At 43.6% G+C, this 18,330-nt stretch overlaps 1 protein-coding gene across 5 annotated transcripts in view; it reads right to left on the reverse strand.

Moving 5' to 3' along the window:
• The window catches only part of LOC144687166 (semaphorin-3D-like), a 380,732-nt gene that overhangs the window by 38,513 nt on the left and 323,889 nt on the right, over positions 1-18,330 (reverse strand). For all 5 annotated transcript variants that reach the window (XM_078552912.1, XM_078552909.1, XM_078552911.1 and 2 more), the window contains one exon: positions 14,572-14,708. In XM_078552912.1, coding sequence (XP_078409038.1) covers positions 14,572-14,708 — 137 coding nt within the window. The remainder of the gene's footprint in view (positions 1-14,571; positions 14,709-18,330) is intronic.

Consider the following 18,330-nt stretch of genomic DNA (forward strand, 5'->3'; position numbering starts at 1 on the left):
GGTTTTGGAAATTTCAGATGGTGAGGTGATTCCAAATGGAAGGTGATTAAAACAGTATCACCTAAAGGGAGTGATAAATGTAGTTAAGAGTTTAGGCTCTTAGTCCAGTGGAGGCTGCCAAAAGCTACTGTTAGCATTTAATTTTGTGAAGACTGAACTCCCTACAAACTTTGCCAAACTCGTGTCAACAGATGCCATAGAGTGAATTTCTCTTTCTACCGCCTTATTCAGTTGTGTAAGATTAACACAAATGCACAAATAATTGTTAGGTTTGGGTACGGGAGCCATGATAGTGCAGCAGGGAGTGGGCTGGGTGACAGCTGATATCATCCCCTGGCGTAGCATGATGCCTGTCTCCCTCCTGAACTTCTGTAGGAGAGGGTGCAGAACCTATTGTGGGGTAAATAAGCACACCGGCTCAGTAGTTGGGCTCAGGGTGATGTGGTACGTTATCTGTAGCATCCCCAGTCCAGTGAGCAATTTAGGGAATTCTCTCCTGAACTTACCAGGTCTGTCTTGATTGACCAGCTCATCTATCCTGCAAATAAGACACAAGGCAGTGACAGCTCAGCAGCTCAGTAGGGAGGACTCCTGATTGTGGATGACATAAAGCACTTCAGGAATTTCTCTTCCTTTATAATGAAGATTGGCAGTCACCTGGCCTTGTCCCTGCAGTGGAGTGACTCTTGGGCCATGAAGTCGGGTGATGGACAGCTGGAGGAACCCAGGTTTCAGCCAGGGTGTGTTATCAGACACTCCCACTCCTGTATCCAATTTAAAAGTTATCTTGTGGCCATTAACCATTATTTCGGCTGCCAAAAATACCCTCTGCATTCTGCGACCTCAGCTAAAAAAAAGTGGTTCATACTCGAAGGTTTTCTAGTGGTTTCAAAGCTGTTAGCATAATAGTTATTAACCCTTTCTTTTATAGCAAAGGCCACATAATCAGTCTACCTTTTCTAGATGTACCGAGAGGGAGAAACTGGGTGTCTCCTGCCAACATCATCAAACATAAATAAACAAAAGTGCTCTTAAGTGGGGCTCAACAAATAAGGAACTAAACCTTAAAAACACAAAGGAAACTGATAAATTTCAATGATAACATTGTTGCTTTTGACCACTATATACTCCAACCCATTTGGTGGCCACTGGTTGCCAGCAGACTGTATGCTCCTTCTCTAGGGCTACCTGACATGTACAACAACAACTCGCATTTATATAACATGATGCCCAGATCTTCTGCAAAGCAGTGATCAGCATCGGATTTCCATTCCAACTGTATTTTTCTCCACATTTCTTGCTAGATCTTCCAAGCCCGGCCTCTCGAGAAATGTGGAGTGTGGCATCCATTAGAGAATTCCATCTCAGTACTGAAGCTCCAGGGGCAAGGCAAGACACATCCACTTTTTTCTAGCGCTTGCTGCCCTATGGTAAGTTTAAATGTCCAAAGTGAGTAGTTAGTGAATGGGTGAAAGGGTAGGGTGGGTAGGTAAGTTCGTTGGTGGGTGAGGTGCTGGGTGGGTTGGGTGGCGGGTAGGTGAGGTGGGTCAGGGGGACGCCGAATTGGGTCAGGAGGGCATAGTCAGGCTCGAGGCTAGTCAGGTCAGGTCAGGGTAGTAGTCGGGTGGTGAGGTACAGTCAGAACCGGTCATGGGGTAGTCAGGTCAGAGGAGTAGTCGGGTAGTTAGCGTGGTTGGAAAGGGTAGCTAGGTTGGGAAGGGGGTTGGTCAGAGAGTTGGGGTGGGGGGGTGATCAGGGATGTAGTCGGGTCAGGCCAGGAAGGGTAGTCAGGTTTCATTAGATGGTGGGGGTGGAGGGGAGGGGTCAGGGTAATCAAGGGTTTGGTGGGTAATCAGAGGGGTCGAGGGGGGTTGTTGGTGGGGGGGAAGGGGTCAGTGTGCATGATTAGCCAACAGTTCTCTAGTTGCCCAGGTGTTCTACTTGGATTTTTCTAACATTTCCTGGGCAACTATCCAGGTAAGTTGCTGGATCTGTCCAAACTCTGACTGTAAGGGTCCCTCAGAGCAGGGAAATTGCCCTTCGGAGGTTCAAACTTCCCGAGTAATTCCCTTGGAGGTCAGGACTTCCAAGCAGTGCCAAAATGCATCTTGGGTCGTAAATCTGGTCTCCAACCATCCGGAGACTGGAAAGTCTGGACCAATGAAATGTCAAAAGATGCTTTACCGAGGCATTATAAAACAAAATATGACATTGAACCTCATAAGGAGAAATTATGGCAAATAATCAAAAGCTTGGCCAAAAAGATAGGGTTTATGGAGTGTCTTAAAGAAGAAAAGAGCAGTAGAGAGGCAGACAGGTTTAGGGAAGGAATGCCAGGACTTAGGCCCGAGGCAGCTGAAGGCATGGCCGCCGATGGTGAAACGATTAAAATCGGGGATCATAAGACCAGAATTAGATGAGCACAGATATCTTGGAGAGTTGTATGACTGGCGGAGGTTACAGACATAGGGAGGGGTGAGGTCATGAGGGGATTTGAAAACGAGGTTGAGAACTTTAAAACTGATGCCTTGTTTACCCGGGAGCCAATGTGTCAGTGAGTATAGGAGTGATGGGTGAATGAGATCTGATGCAAGAAAGGAGACAGGCAGAGTTTTGGATGAGCGCAGGTTTACAGAGGGTAGAATGTGGGAGACCAGCCAGGAGTGAGTTGGATTAGGCAAGTCTGGAGATAGGAAAGGCATGGACGAGTGTTTCAGCATCAGCTGAGACAGAGGTTGTGCCCGGTGATGTTACAGGGGTGGAAACAGATGGTCTTGGTGATGGCGCGAATATTTGCTTGAAAGCTCAGCTAGGGATCAAATATGACACCGAGGTTGTAAGCAGACTGGTTCAGTCTCATAAGACGGGGAAACAGAGGTGGCAGCCAGAGTGACTACCCAGCCCCCAACCCCCGACACACCATGTCCAACCTTGACCTGTAGGTGGCTACCTTGGCCAGGATTGACTGGAGTAGACCCACAAGCCAGTACAGGATTAGTGATACACCTGACGAGGAATTGTGCCCGGCAGCAAAGCATGCACGTGCGCTGACAACGTCCAACGGCTTATTCCCCAAACGGCTGGTAATTGGATTTCAAATGAAACAATTACACATTTTCCTGCAGTAAAAGTGGTTCTTTTGTTGCTTCATAAATAATAACTCACAATCATCCTGAGGAGATAAGAAGCAACTGCAGGGCCAGGCTAAAAAATAAAGCAGCACGGATTTGGGCCTGAGAAATGCTGAAGTTTGTTTCGTGTTTTTGGTTATCTGGTTCGCTTTGTCCGGAGAACGCGAGCTGTCTCCTTGATATTAACACATTGGTTGGTGCTTGAAACGATACAGGCAGAGAGAGCGATTAGCTGAACAGACACTGGTAGTTTATTGGAACTAAGAACAGAGCATTAACACCATGGGTGCTTCCGCAATTACCTCCAGCGCTAGACTTAGTTACCCGAGAAGCACGTGTTGTGTAGCGATTGGTCAATACAGTCACATGGTCAACTAATTACATTCTCTTAAAGGTACATAGCACGCCACTTCACCAGTTTGCCTCTGGCTTTCATGATTAGAGTTGGGTATGGGCCAGAACTGCAGCAGCACAGAAAGTAGATTCTGAGAGAGTGCCCCAACCTGCCCCCTGAAAAGCTCAGGGATTCACTTTTTCCAGACCACTATATAAAAATGAATCATATTTTGTCGTCTGACGTAACTTGTATATTACTCTGGTTAAAACAATGTGGAAAATAGGGGTTATGTGCAAATATAGCAAAATGTTTGTTCAGTTAGTGTAAGCTATTTGCCCCACCCTGCCTCCAGTTTTGGATTTGAGACTATTTAATAGTAAAACTTAAATTTTATGACCACTTGTAGATCCAGTACTTAAATTCCAAATCAAAACCTTCTTTGTAATAAACTGACTTGGATTCTGTAAAGTCTCTGTGATGTACCAATTTAATTGTAATGATAACCTCATGTCTAGACATCTGATAAAAATAAACTGTTATTTTTCATTGTTAGTGCTCTGTGGTGACCTTTCATTTCTTATCAGATAGTCTGTACTGGATTAATTTACTGACCACTCACTATGGCGTTCCCAGTGGTATTATGCCCAGACAGCTGAAGTCCACAGGGGCGAAGCAATTAAAACTGAGCAGGCCAAGAAATTAGAATTAGATGAGCAGATATCTCAGATGGTTGTGGGGCTAGAGGGGGTTACAGAAATAGGGAGGGTGTGAGGCCTGCAGGTATTTGAAACAAGGATGAGAATTTTAAAATCTAAGAGACCGCGTGACCAGGGGCTGACGTAGGACAGTGAGCACAGGGGGGTGACAGGGTGAATGGGACTTAGGGGATAAACAGCTGAATTTTGGATGAGCTTACGCTTACAGAGGTTGGAAAGTGAGAGACCAGGACAGCATCTCGGCAAACCTCTATGCTCTCCTGAACCAATGTCCACACTTGCACTTTTCAGTTTGTTTCACAATCTAGTAATCAGGAGCTCAAGCCTTACTTAGGAACATTGAGGATAACTGCAGTCCCCGAGCACTAATCTGTCAGGACTCCACTAACTCAGGGCAAGTGGGATGAAGTCAAGGATTTTCCAAGTCTGTATAACTCAGTCACAAAGCAGGTAGTGTATTTTATCCAGTGAACCATTCAGGGAGCCCCGCTTTCTACTTTTGTGCATTCTTCAGAAGACCAGTGTTAAAGATCCCCCATCTACTCAGGCGCTGTTGGATATGATGAATGTTCCCATATGTTCCAACTGGGAAAGCTCAAGATCATTAAAGTGTTCAGCACAATCTGTTTGAGGTAAACTTTTCCAGTATAAAATATGATAGATTTTTCAAAACTGTATTAAAGACCCTTTGAAGCACAGTTAAAGGCTCAGAATGAACCCAATTATCTATAAGGTAATATTCAGCAGACCTGTTGACTAACACAGGCATTATACATTCTCTTTTCCAGTGAGGCCTCTAATTATCACTTTTTAAAGAATTCATGTATTTTAATTTGTTTCAGAAAATTCTACTAAACAGAATGAGGCCTTCATTAAAAAAAAACAACTTTTTCCTTTATTTAAGAGCTAACAAGAACTGTGCAGCACTTTATCACAGTGATATCATGACCATGTCACTGAATAGTTGATTCAGCAATGCATAAGTTGATTCACGTGTTTGCACCCCTTGAAGCACAAGTGGTTTGAAAACAAATAAGAACAGAAAATTCTACAAATACTCAGCAGAATCTGGTAGAAAACAGAGTTGGCTTTTCAGCTCTATGACCTTACATCAGCATCAAACTGAAATGCTAACTCTGTTTCTTTCCCGACAGCTGCCAAATCTGATAAGCTTTCTCCAGCATTTTCTGTTATCATTTTATCAAGAATGTTTCCCACTTTAAGAAATCAGAACATTAAAAAGTGAAAAATTTAGTGATAGAAATGTTAATCACTGCAGTTTTTCATCTCGGCCGAACTCATTGTTATGGGGTGTTGCAGCCTCCCTCAGTAACACTAATATGGTTAATCAGCCCTGCAATAATGTTTACTTTGGGCCTCAAACAGATATTGAATCAGTCAAGGTGAGAAAATAAATCCAGCTCCAGAGAAAAGTAAATGGCAATAAATGAGGCAGTGTACTGAAGTTGCAAAGCCTGATTCACTGACATTGGTGTTGCACTGATGGAGGGCTGGTTTCCAGATTCACTCCACAGAAATTTCTCTGTAATTGTAATAAATTTCTAACTTTGATATCATGAAGGATCTTACTTCTATAGGGGAAGTGCCTTTAAGAGACTTGTGCTACACTATGGGTAGGAAACAGCAATTCTAGCGTGGAAAGAGATTTTCATTGAAAGCACTAATAATATGGCTGTATGCTTCCCTCACAGGCTTTGGAACACTTTTATAATCTGTGTGGTGGACAAAACACAGTTCACTTGTCTTCTGAGAGCCAGAACAGTCTGCCCTTTTTGGATAGAGGCTCTGCAAAAATTTGTAATACTGGAAATTTGAGCACCTATTAAAATATTGGCTTCTATCAGAAGTGTTCTTATCTTTTTATGAACTTAATAAAGATTAGCAATATAGTGTATTCTCAGGGACAAGGCAAGGCTATGTTGGGAACAATGTTAGTGATGATGTTTAGTCAGGGGCAGCAATGGCATAGTGGTGTTGTCACTGGACTGGTAATCCAACAGCCTGGCCTAACGTTGTGGGGGCCTGGGTTCGAATCTTGCCATGGTGGATAGTGGAATTTAAATTCAATAAAAATCTGGAATTAAAAGTCATTATGGTTTAAAAAAACCCCACAACAATGTAGCTCTGAAGGAGACTCATACAGGTTTGAAACATCAACTCTGTTTCTCTCCCCACAGATGTTGTCAGTCCTGCTGAGTTTTGTTGCCACAACAATGTGACTGACTCTTGAATGCCCTCTGAACAAGGGCAATTAGGGACGGGCAATAAATGCTGGTCTAGCCAGTGACGCCCACATCCCGTGAATGAATATTTTAAAAAAATAATAATTCACAGGATACGGCCGTTGCCAGCAAGACCAGCATTTATTGCCCATCACTATATAACTGAAAGGTTTGCCGGGCCACTTTAGAGGGCAACCACATTTAAGAGTCGATCACAGTGCTGTTGGTCTGGAGTCACTGCCAGGCTGGGCAAGCACGGCAGATTTCCTCCCCTAAAGAACACCAGTGAACCAGGTGGGTTTTTACAATGACCCATGGTCATGGTCACCATGACTGATTCCACACTTTTTTAATTAACTAAAATTAAATTCCTCAGCTGCTGTGGTGGGATTTGAAATCATGTCTCCGGAGCATTAATCTAGGCCTCTGGATTACTAGTCCAGTAACATTATCGCCACGTTACTATACCCTGCAAATGCTTTGACTGGTGCATCTGTCAAGTTGAATGTACGCTGGGTAGGATTCACATTGGAAACCTAGACCTGTTTCCAGGGTTGGCACCTCTGTTTTCTGCCCTGTGGCTGTTTCAAGACATTAGAAGTTTCAAAAATGGCACATCTGGACCTGTCAATATTGAATTAGTTTTAATATTCAGGACCAGCTTGTTTCATTCCAACATTCAACCTTCAGGGCAATCCAGGCAAACTCAGCCAAATACTTAAAGACATTGCAGTTCCCCAAAAAGCTTGAACTGCACAATTATCGAGATCTTGGTTTGCAGAGAGATTGGCCCTGATTTTAACTGACCCCCCACTTACTGGGGATGAAAATAACAAGAGCCATTCAGCCCTTTGGCTTCTGCTTTCACTTCCTTCCCACTGCATTCCCACATTAACTGCTCCTTTGAGCAGGAGAGCATGTGATTGAGGCCAGAAGGCTGTCTCTCCATGGTTATAGCAGGACCCCCCACTGACAATTGGGACCAGCGGTCCAGTGGGATCCTGGCTATAGGCCCTGTTGCTTGCTGAACCACCCCTGCCTCATCCAGCTGTCCAGGCTATCACTCAGGCCAGCTGGGAGCTGGGAGGCTAAGGCAGGTTAAATGAGGTCCTGTCGCTATGGTCAGCAGGGCATCCACGTCCCCAGCCTTTCCTGCTTTCCCTTAGGCTGTGCCATCGCTCTACGCATTCCCCCAGCTCCTCCTCGGCCACCCAAGCACACTCACCTCTCTTTCCCATCCATTCCCCCACATCCCCTTCTCTACCTTCTTCGCATGCACCCTTGCCCTGCTCTACACTCTCTTGACGCACTCCCCTTGCCAGTTAATATTGGGATTGTTTTTTCCTCCAATTCTGAAATTAATTTTTTAATGGTATTCACACATTTCATAAGAACCTAAAGCAGTGATTTTCTTTGTATCAGGAACTGAGCACATTGCAGATATAGGGGGTCAAGAAAAAGTGCTAGAGACCTGGACTGCCAGCTCTGCTGTGGGGTCATTCCTGGACTATTTAAATGGTGCAGGACAAGAACTAAGATGCTCCCAGGGCTGGGCTGGTACAATACATTTGGGTGAGCTGGTCCATAGCAAAATCAGCCTTAATAACTCCATATGCGCAGTCATATGTTCAAGACACAATATTAAAATTTAAACCACACCAGAATGGTTTGGATGCAGCCAGTTGCTCTCAAGCCCTGACACTCCCATTTGTGTGTGACACTATTTCCAGTATTTACTCATGCCTTGGTATATGTAGTTTGATAATAACTGCATCCACAGTAAGGCTATATTTTAAAGTATTTCATCTCTACTTTCTCTCTTTCTCAGTTAGAATCTGTCTTTGTTCTTTGTATTACCTCCTGTGTTGATAATTACCTGGAACCTGCTCTCGTCACTGACAACCTACTCATCAAATGGATGAAAAACAACGCAGCCTGCAGCCTCAACGGTCTTCCAGCTGAGTTCTTCAAAGTTGGTGGACTTTTGCTCACATCAAGACACCGTGCAGTCATCCTACAGATTTGGGAGGAAAAGGAACTCCTGCCCCACCACCACCACCCCCGTCCTAACTTCAGGAATATGACTATCTTCAAGAAAGGAGATAAATCAAGCTGTGCAAGCTATCGAGATACTTCCCTCTCATTCTGAAGAGAGAAAATCCTGACACATATTCTCCTCAATCACCTACTTCCTGCAGCTGAGGAAATCCTCCCAGTGACAGAGTGTGGCTTTAGACCTTCCAGAGGAACCTCTGACATGGTCATTTTCACTAGACAAATTCAAGAAAAATGTCAAAGAACAACCAGGAACTCTTCATTACATTCATCGATGTGACCAAAGCTTTTGCCTCGATAAATCACGAGGCTCTGTGGATTGTGCTTCAAAGGTTTGGATATCCAAGAAAGTTCATCACAATCCTGCAATTGCTTCATGATAATATGACTGCAATTGCCTTGAGTGGGAGATCTGAAACAGATGCCTTCAAAATCTAGACCAGTGTCAAGCAAGGCTGTTTGATCGCCCCCATACTATTTACAATCTACCTGAGAATGACTATTCACCTCATCAAAGAACAACTGCCCTCTGAATACAGTCTAGATGGAAAACTCTAACTTCAGTCGCTTCCTTGCCAAAACTAAACTGGCCACCATAGACATACATGACCTACAGTTTGGTAATGACTGCAGTGTCGTTGCCCACTCTGGACCAGATTTGCAAGCCACTCTCGGTTTCTTCAATTCTCCTGACAAGAAACTCGATCTGTCCTTGAATGTTGTCAAAACAAAACTCATATTAACCCACACCTAGTCTGCCAAATATTCCTCCTTCCATACATGTTGAAGGAAAGACTCTTGAATATGTTGAGCACTTCCCATACTTTGGCAGCCATCTCTCTCAAAAGGCCACAATTGGAAAATGGGAGCACAGGACTTAGGAGCAGGAGTGGGCCATTTGGCCCTTCAAGCCTGCTCCGCCATTCAATAGTATCATGGTTCATCTGGTTGTGTCTCAACTTCACTTTTCTGTCTGGCCACCATAATCCTTGACTCCCTTGTCTATCAAAAATCTGTTTAACTCACCTTGAATAAATTCAATGACCCAGCCTTCACTGCTCTCTGGGGAAAGGAATTCCAAGACTAACTACCCTCAGTGAGAAAAAAATTCTCATCTCCATCCCTACTTTTATACTCCATTCTCCTCCCATTTGGCCTTCTAATCACTTGCTAAATCCATATACTAACTCATTGTGATTCATGGAATAGGACACCCAGATCCCTGTGCACCACCGAGTTCTGCAATCACTCTCCAATTAAATAATTTGCTGCTTTTCTATTCTACCTGCCAAAGTGGACAAGTTCACATTTTCCCACATTATACTCCATCTGCCAAATTTCTGCCCACTCACTTAATCTGCCTATATTCCTTTTGCAGACTCTCTACCTCCTCTTGGCAACTTACATTCCTACCTACTTTGGTGTCATCGGCAAATTTAGCTACCATACATTTGGTCTCTTCATCCAAATCGCAAAATCACACAGTGTAGAGGAGGCCCTTTGGCCCATCGAGATACATCATTGATATATATTGTAAATAACAGAGGCCCCAGCGCCGATCCCTGTGGAACTCCATTGTCACAGCTTGCCAACCCGAAAAAGACCCATTTATCCCTATTTCCTGCTTTCCGCTAGCTAACGAATCCTTTGTCCATGCTAATATGTTACCCCCTACACCCTGAGCTCTTACCTTGTGTAGTAACCTTTGTTATGGCACCTTATCAAATGCCTTTTGGAAACCAAAGTACACCACATCTATAGGTTCACCTTTATCTACCTTGCTGCTTCTTCAAAACACTAATAAATTAGTTGAACATGATTTCCCTTTTACAAGGCCATGTTGACCCTGCCAGGTCCCATTACGATTTTCTAAGTATCCTGCTATAACCTCCTTAATAATGGACTCTAGCAATTTCCCGATGACCGATGTTAGGCTTAACTGACTCATGGTCTCCTATTTCTGTCTCCCGCCTTTCATGGGTAAAGGTGTTACATTAGCTATTTTCCAATCCACTGGGACCCTTCCAGAATCTAAGGAATTTTGGAAGATTATAATTGATGCTATCTCTGCAGCCGGTTCTTTTCGGGCCCTAGGATACAGGCCATCAGGTCCTGGGGATTTGTGTGCTTTTAGGTCTAATAGTTTTCCCAGCACCTTTACCCTAGTGATGGTGATTGTTTTAAGTTTTTCCCTCCCATGCCTCTTTTGATTTTCAAGCATCTTTGGGAAGTTTCTAAGTCTTTCACAGCAAAGACAAACACAAAATACCTGTTCAACGCCTCCGCCATTTCCTTGTTTTCCATTATCAATTCCCTAAACTCAGTCTCTAGAGGACCAACACGAGCTTTCATTACTCTTTTCCTATTTAAATACTTGCAGATGACATTGACCAGGAGACCCAACACTGGATCAGCTGCACCAGCTCAGCATTCTACAAAGTGCTGCAATGAATGTTTGACATCAAAGAACTCTGCAAGTAAACAAAAGTCCAATCGTACAGAATAGTTGTCGACACCACATTCCTGCAATGTGGTGAGACATGGGCTGTGTATCAGCGGTACAGAAGAGCATTAGAGAAGTTCCATCAGCAATGTCTCCGCTGCATCCTGTGGATTCAATTGGAGGGCCTTTAGACAAATGCATGGACTGCAGCCGTTCAAGAAGGCAGTTCAGCACCACCTTCTCAAGGGCAATTAGGGATGGGCAATAAATGCTGGCCCAGCCAGCGAAGCCCACATCCCATGAATGAATAATAAAAAAAAATGTCCTTCTTGAAGCCAGCTCCACAAGCGTTCAGGCAAAACTGCAAAATCAACTTCAATGGGCTGGGCACGGCGTCCAGGGGGCCAAAACCATTTTCCCCACCAGGTCCTGTTTTCTCAACTCTCAAATGGCCATTGCTCTAGGGGAAGAGAAAGAAAATACTACAAAGGCATTCTGAAACTCACTTTGAAGTGTGGCAGTGTTGACATTAATGGCTGGAAGGAGCCTGTTACCAATCGTACAAAATGGCAACAATTGTCCATCAAGTTTTGTATCACAATGTCTTACAGAGGAGGCAGAGCGGCAGAGAGAGAAAGAAAAGGAAGCAAATCCTGCACTCCGGATCCCACTGCGCCATGGGACATCCTGCCTCATGTACTCAACTACCTGTGTGTGAATCGGCCTGTTCAGTCACGTGAAGACCTATGGCAGAAACTCACGACCCTGAGAGGGTTTCATCCTCAAATTGAGGGACAGCCAATGGTGATGACTCTTAGTCCTCTGTCAGCCCCTCTCTTGACCAGCTGCACGTGCAGAACTGCCATTGATCTGGGTGAGTTTTGCTCCTTGATTTATGACTCGGCGCTATCTTCCCCATCATTCCGCATAGAAATCATAGAACAGAAACAGGTTATTCAGCCCAACTGGACAATGCTAGCGTTTATGCTCGACACGAGTCTCCTCCCACCCTGTTTCATTCCACACTTTCTGCATACCCTTCTATTCCTTTCTCTCTCATATCCTTATTTAGTTTCCCCTGACTACATCACGTTGTGGTGAGTTCCACATTCTTTTCAGTCTCTGGATGAATTTCTATTCTGAACAGCTAGTTTCAATGGTTTCTGGGCAATGGCAGTAAATGGAGCTTAGTTTAGATGAGTAGCCGTTTCACAGATGTCTCCGAGTCTCAGACTAAACCAGTGCAAATCAATCAGAGTTGCTTTGATTGCATGAAGATATTTCAGGTGGTGAGGGCCTTTAGTTGAGGCAGAAAAATCTGAAAGATCATAAATCAAGAGTGGGGGAAATGTGCCCTACAGGTAACACTGGCCATCTCAGTCCTTGAGAAAAACGCTGTTTACACAACATCAAAGCAGCTTTTAAATGAACATGAAGAAAGCACATTGAACATGTGCATAAACACTTAAAGCAGATAATTCAAAGCAGCTTTGAAGTGCCAGATTGAAATACTTCTGTGTTTATATACCAATAAGATTTAATTGTGCATGAGAATGCTAATGTAAATGGTATATACAGTACATTCAGATGTACCAATCACAATGTTACCTTTGTCCTTCTAACCGTGGAAGCTAAATAATTCCAGTGAATTGGAGCTGGTGTAAAATGCCACTGTTCTTAAAGGATAAAATAGCAAAATAAAAGCAAAAAGAATTCCAAAAAAGAGTCATATTGGACTCGAAACATTAACTCTGTTTCTCCCTCCACAGATGCTGCCTGACCTGCTGAGTTTTTCCAGCACTTTCTGTTTCTATTACAGTTCTAGTAGATTGGTTTCGGGGAGTGTTGGGGTAGTGGTGGGTGAGATTGGGATGGTAGTGCCCTGAGATAGCTGGAAATGACTGACCGCCCCATTTCCTCTACCAGCAAAAGGAGACTGGACCCAACCTGGGGGTGGCTGGATTGCCTCAAGTCAAGCGCTAAGTCCTTTTAGGATGCAAATTGAGATCGGGTGATATACATAGAACCCCAGTTGTCATTCGAGGGCAGTACTGGGTGATGTATGTGCTGTGCACACTTGTCCAGCATTAGCTGACGGTCCACTCAAAGAGGATCCCACTGTATTTTTGTAAGGCCGGTTGAGCAGCAGCATTCCTCTGGAATCTACAAATGCAGCCTTTCCTTTATTCATTTACGGGACGTGGGCATCACTGGCTGGGCCGGCACTTATTGCCCATCCCTAATTGCCCTTGAGAAGGTGGAGGTGAGCTGCCTTCTTGAACCGCTGCAGTCCATGTGGTGTAGGTACACCCACATTGCTGTCAGGGAGGGGGTTCCAGGATTTTGACCCAGCCACAGTGAAGGAACGGTGATACATTTCTAAGTCAGGATGGTGAGTGACTTGGAGGGGAACTTCCAGGTGGTGGTGTTCCCATCTATCTGCTGCTCTTGTCCTTCTAGATGGTATCAGTTGTGGGTTTGGAAGGTGCTGTGCATCTTGTAGATGGTATACACTGCTGCCACTGTCTGTTGGTGGTGGAAGGAGTAAATGTTTGTGGATGGGGTGCCAATCAAGTGGGCTGCTTCATCCTGGATTGTGTCCAGCTTCTTGAGTGTTGTTGGAGCTGCACTCATCCAGGCAAGTGGGGAGTATTCCATCACACTCCTGACTTGTGCCTTGTAGATGGTGGACAGGCTTTGGGGAGTCAGGAGGTGAGTTACTCGTCACAGGATTCCCAGCCTCTGACTTGTTACTTTAGGTCCCTCACTCCTTACGAGGTTGGATTCCCTTTGCAGGCCTGGTTTCTTCCAATGTGGAGCTGAGGCACTGCCAGGGAGAAGCTTCATTTCTACTTGCAGCTCATTGGGCAAATGCTGATGCAGCCTGGTCCTTAAAATGACTAGGCCTCCTGCTGGTAGCATCAAACGGCCAGCTGACGTACTCCGTTAGCTTGTCCCTTAAACTTTGCACATGTACCTCCACATGTTTACGGTGTCATTGGTAGCGCCAAATTACTGCTGTGGAAAAATACATTAACCTGTCGTTACCTATTATCCAACATAAGGTAAGAATACAGAGGGATGCAGGCTGATTTCTCACATATATCATAGTAAGCTAGTACATGAAAGGCTGTTTGCTAAAACACGCATAGTAACATTTCAGCTTATCTGGCCCTGGCGCATCAGGGCTGAGTTTGAACTCCAGCATTATGGGAAACCGAGCGCTGGCTGATCGATCGCCCATTATACATATTACACTCAATGTCCCTTTGGAAAAGTGAGGCAGGCAGGGAAATCCACTACTGCCCATTCTGTACCTACTTAAACTTCACTGCCATCGAGTTGGAGATCATTCACTGACTTGTGGCATCAGAAACCCCATGACTGACGTACATTTCATCAGCACCTCAAAGGATTAACTCATTGTTTGTTTCAGCAACGTTATTCACAAAACTTGACCTAGGACTTCTGACATTGTCTCTTCATTCATATCCCCCAGCACACTCCTTACTCCTCGTCTCCCTTCAGACCCCCATTCACAGCTTGATCAGAAAATGGCCTCTTTCGGAATATTGTGCAGACAAAAGGCAAAGTTTCACTTAGCATTAGTACTGACGACAAACAACCCAGCACTCGCATAACTTACCTCCTCACGATGTTCATCCCGGGATCGCAGAACAAACCACTGGATGGATGCTTGCTGGGATTTGGGGATGCATTCCAGGAAAGTAGAGTTAAATTCAATGCCAAAAATCAGCTTCTCTTCAGCTTCATTGCCCATACCTGTCAATCATAAACCTTGACATCAGCGCGAGTTTTGCAAAGTAGGGCTACAGTGGTTGATACAAATAACATCCTTCATTGCAAGTGCAAGTTGAATAACAGCTGTCATGGTGCATTATTTTATACCTTTGGGCTTTTGGGGGTTGCTGGCAACACAAATTTTTATTGTCTATCCCTGTTTACCCCCTGAGAAGATGATGGTGAACCATCTCCTTAAAGCGCTGCAGCCTGTCAGGCGTAGATACACTCACAGTGCTGTTAGGCAGGGAGTTCCAGGAATTTGACCCAGTCAATGAATTCATTGCCTGCTGTGTCACTGAGCCATAGATTCCAACGAGATATGCAGTTCACTCACTGTTTAAGCTGAGTTAGATGATTTCAGTCAAGGGCAGTCAGTCAGCCCTTGGCACCTTTGAGTGGGGGAAAAATGGGAATGCTACGAAAAAGAGAATTGTTTTGTAGCGATGCTGCAACCGTTAAAATTTTCTCTGTGTTAACTGATACCAGGAGGAACAATTACAAACCAGGAAGAAATCAATCCTAAACTATATTTTTTTAACCAAATTAAATGAGGAATTATGATTGTTTCCTGCTAGCTGTGGAAGCAAAATATTGTATAATTTGTCTTTATATATCAAACTGTGCTGGTCTGTCAGTCTCACTCAATGCAAATGCTGATGATCCAAATGGAGAACCCGGTAAGGAGTAAGACCATGAGGCAATATGAGGAGAACTTAATGTTTAGCCTTTGTGATATTTGACTGGAAAGTACTTCATGTGGGCCTGGTGATTTTCTGATGGAACATTAATGGTCTGGAGCTCACTCAGTAGCAGTGTTTGTTGAGTAATCACAGACAAGATTTTGGAACATATGGCAATGAGTCCCTGTCAACATTCAGCCAGAAAACAAGTCGCTGGGTGTCAAAAGTTCAATATGTCCCATTTCCTCACCTTGTTCAGAACAAGAAAATGCATTTGACACACAAATGTTATACATTTTCAAACAATCTTCCACAGATTATTGCTTTAATTACACTGTAAAAGTTGCTTTTGAGTGGAGAACAGCAAAGATTGGGACTGTGAAAAAGGCTGTAATGCTGCTCTGATCTTATACTATAAGAAGTGTGCAATAATATATTGTTACTAGTTTGTTTCTAAACATAATTTTAATAAATGTAACAAAGTGAGGCAGATTTTGCTGCTAATATTCTTGCCTCTGAGTCACAAATTTCCAGTCCCACCCCAGGATGTGAGCACTAAAATCAAGGCTGACTGAGGGAGTGTTGCACTGTTGGGGGTACTGTCTTTCAAAACTGAGGCCTATCTGCCTGCTCGGGTGGGTGCAAACGATCCCATGGCACTATTTCAAAGAAAAGCAGAGGGCTCAGCCCTAATGTCTTGTCCAATATTTATTCCCTGATCAATATCACAAAAAACAGATTATCTGGTCATCATTGCTGTTTGTGGGAGCTTGCTGTGCGCAAATTGGCTGCTGTGTTTCCTGTATTACAACAGTGACCAAACTTCAAAGAGCTCATTGGCTGCAAAGTGCTTTGAGAAGTCCAGTGGTCAGGAAAAGTGCTACATAAATACAAGTCTTTCTTTCCTTTCAAAGGCAGTGACCCCAAAGTGGATTTATTGAAGCTCATTCTGCAGTTAGATGCATCATGAAATGCACCACCTAAGCATGATTACCCTGAAGTAAGATGTTCTCTATAAAATTGAGCTCAGCCAAAACTCTGTTGCTGGTAACCCAATGCCAAATCCTGTTTATCCATCATCCACATTGACTCCTGGTGAAGCACTGTCTAGATTTTAAAATTCTCATTCTTGTTTTTAAACTCTCCATGGTCTTGCCCTCCCCTATCTCTAATATCCTCTAGCCCTACAAACCTCTGCACTCCTCCAATTCTGGCCTCTTGTGCACCCCCCATTGCAATTGTCCAGTAGCTGGGGCAATGTCTTCAGCTGCCTGGACCCTAAGCTCTGGAATTTCCTCCCTAATCCTCTCCACCTCTCTACCACTTCCTCCTCCTTTAAGGCACTCCTTAAAACCTACATCTTTAACCAAGCATTTGGCCATTTTTCCCAATATCTCCTGATGTGACTCAATAATCAAATTTTGTTCAATAACACTCCTGTGGAGCACCTTGGGATAATTTATTACATTAAAAGGCATTATATATTTTTAAAAAATCATTGGTATTTTGGAAAAAAAGTGTTCCTGAGTTCCTGGAGATATTTCATTGAACTTTACAATGACACTGATCCTTTAAATGTGGGAATTTTGAAGAGACAGTCAACTTTGGATGAAAGGATCAAAGTATTCTTATGTTTTGTTGGATGTTTAAGTACTTGAGGTAGAACACATTCTGACGTCAATGTTGGCTGACTTTATAATACATTGGTCAGACCACACTTACAATACCATGCACACCACACCACAAAAAAGGGGCTTACGATACATAAAGTAAAGGAAACTCAAGATGACAGATCCCAAGTGTAATGAGGATTAGCCGTGAGGGAAGATTAGAGAATTTGGCTTCCTTTACCACTTGTGTAGATTTCCCACATTCTGTATTCTACATATTAGCTGTTTCCTGGCCTTTGATTGGATTAAAAAGTGACTTAGCAACAAAAAACAGATGTTTCTGATAACTAGAAAAGTGTTCTCACATGGGGCAATGCCCACAGAGCTCCATGTGAATACGTTGTGTGGCCCCACACTCCCTTTTATATTAAACCCAGGCAGAAACAGAATTGTTAGTGAATATATGAATCTGCTTTACTCCGATGGTAATTTGAGTAGCTAACAGAAAAATTGTGTCAGAAATACCTGAATAGAAAGTTTATGTATTGTAGATATTTTCTCATTTTTGCTGGACTCTATCACTATCTTTTTGCAAAACAGGGGGTGGCTCACTCCCAAACATCTCCTAACATCACTGTAGTCAATTACAGGAAGTATTGTGAAGTTTAGAACTCAGATTTCCTCAGATGGCCTCCATGGAGAAGATGGCTGTCATCAGCATGGTGGAGATTAGAAACTCATCGTTGATTAAGCTCCTGCAAAGTCTCTTGGTACATGTTACTATGTGAAAGGCGCTATATAAAAGCAAGCTGGTTGGCATTGCTGAACTGTAAACATGGACTCACATCCATCGGCCCACATGGAGCAGCAGTTGGAGGTCCATGGGCTCTACTCCACCCCAGCTTCCTCTGAAGCTGTGACACTGTCATGATCACCATCTGAATTTCCTAAAGTCTGTGGGATTAAAAGCATCTCTCATGTTTCCCTCGAGTCTAGTCCTCTTTGAAAATGACAAGCTTTCTTAAACCCCTTTACTGGTGAAGCGCTCTCCACTATCAGGGTTTCTGACTTAGGTTACATTTAGAAATCCTGAACTTTAGAAGTTTTCAATGTTTTTTTTTTCTAACCAAATAAATGACAAGTACATACAAGGGTTCCTGAGTTCATACAAGACATACATTTATCACTAAAAAAGTAATTTAATCAAAATATAAGTCAGGCTTCAGTGACTCTCAACTCCCAATGTTTGGGCTTGCTCCACATTACAATGTTTCTTATGTTGTGGGATTAAGGGACACAGAAATTGTATGA

The sequence above is a fragment of the Cetorhinus maximus genome, chromosome 12 (genome assembly GCF_964194155.1).
Source record: "Cetorhinus maximus chromosome 12, sCetMax3.hap1.1, whole genome shotgun sequence".
NCBI classification, from domain to species: Eukaryota; Metazoa; Chordata; class Chondrichthyes; order Lamniformes; family Cetorhinidae; genus Cetorhinus; species Cetorhinus maximus.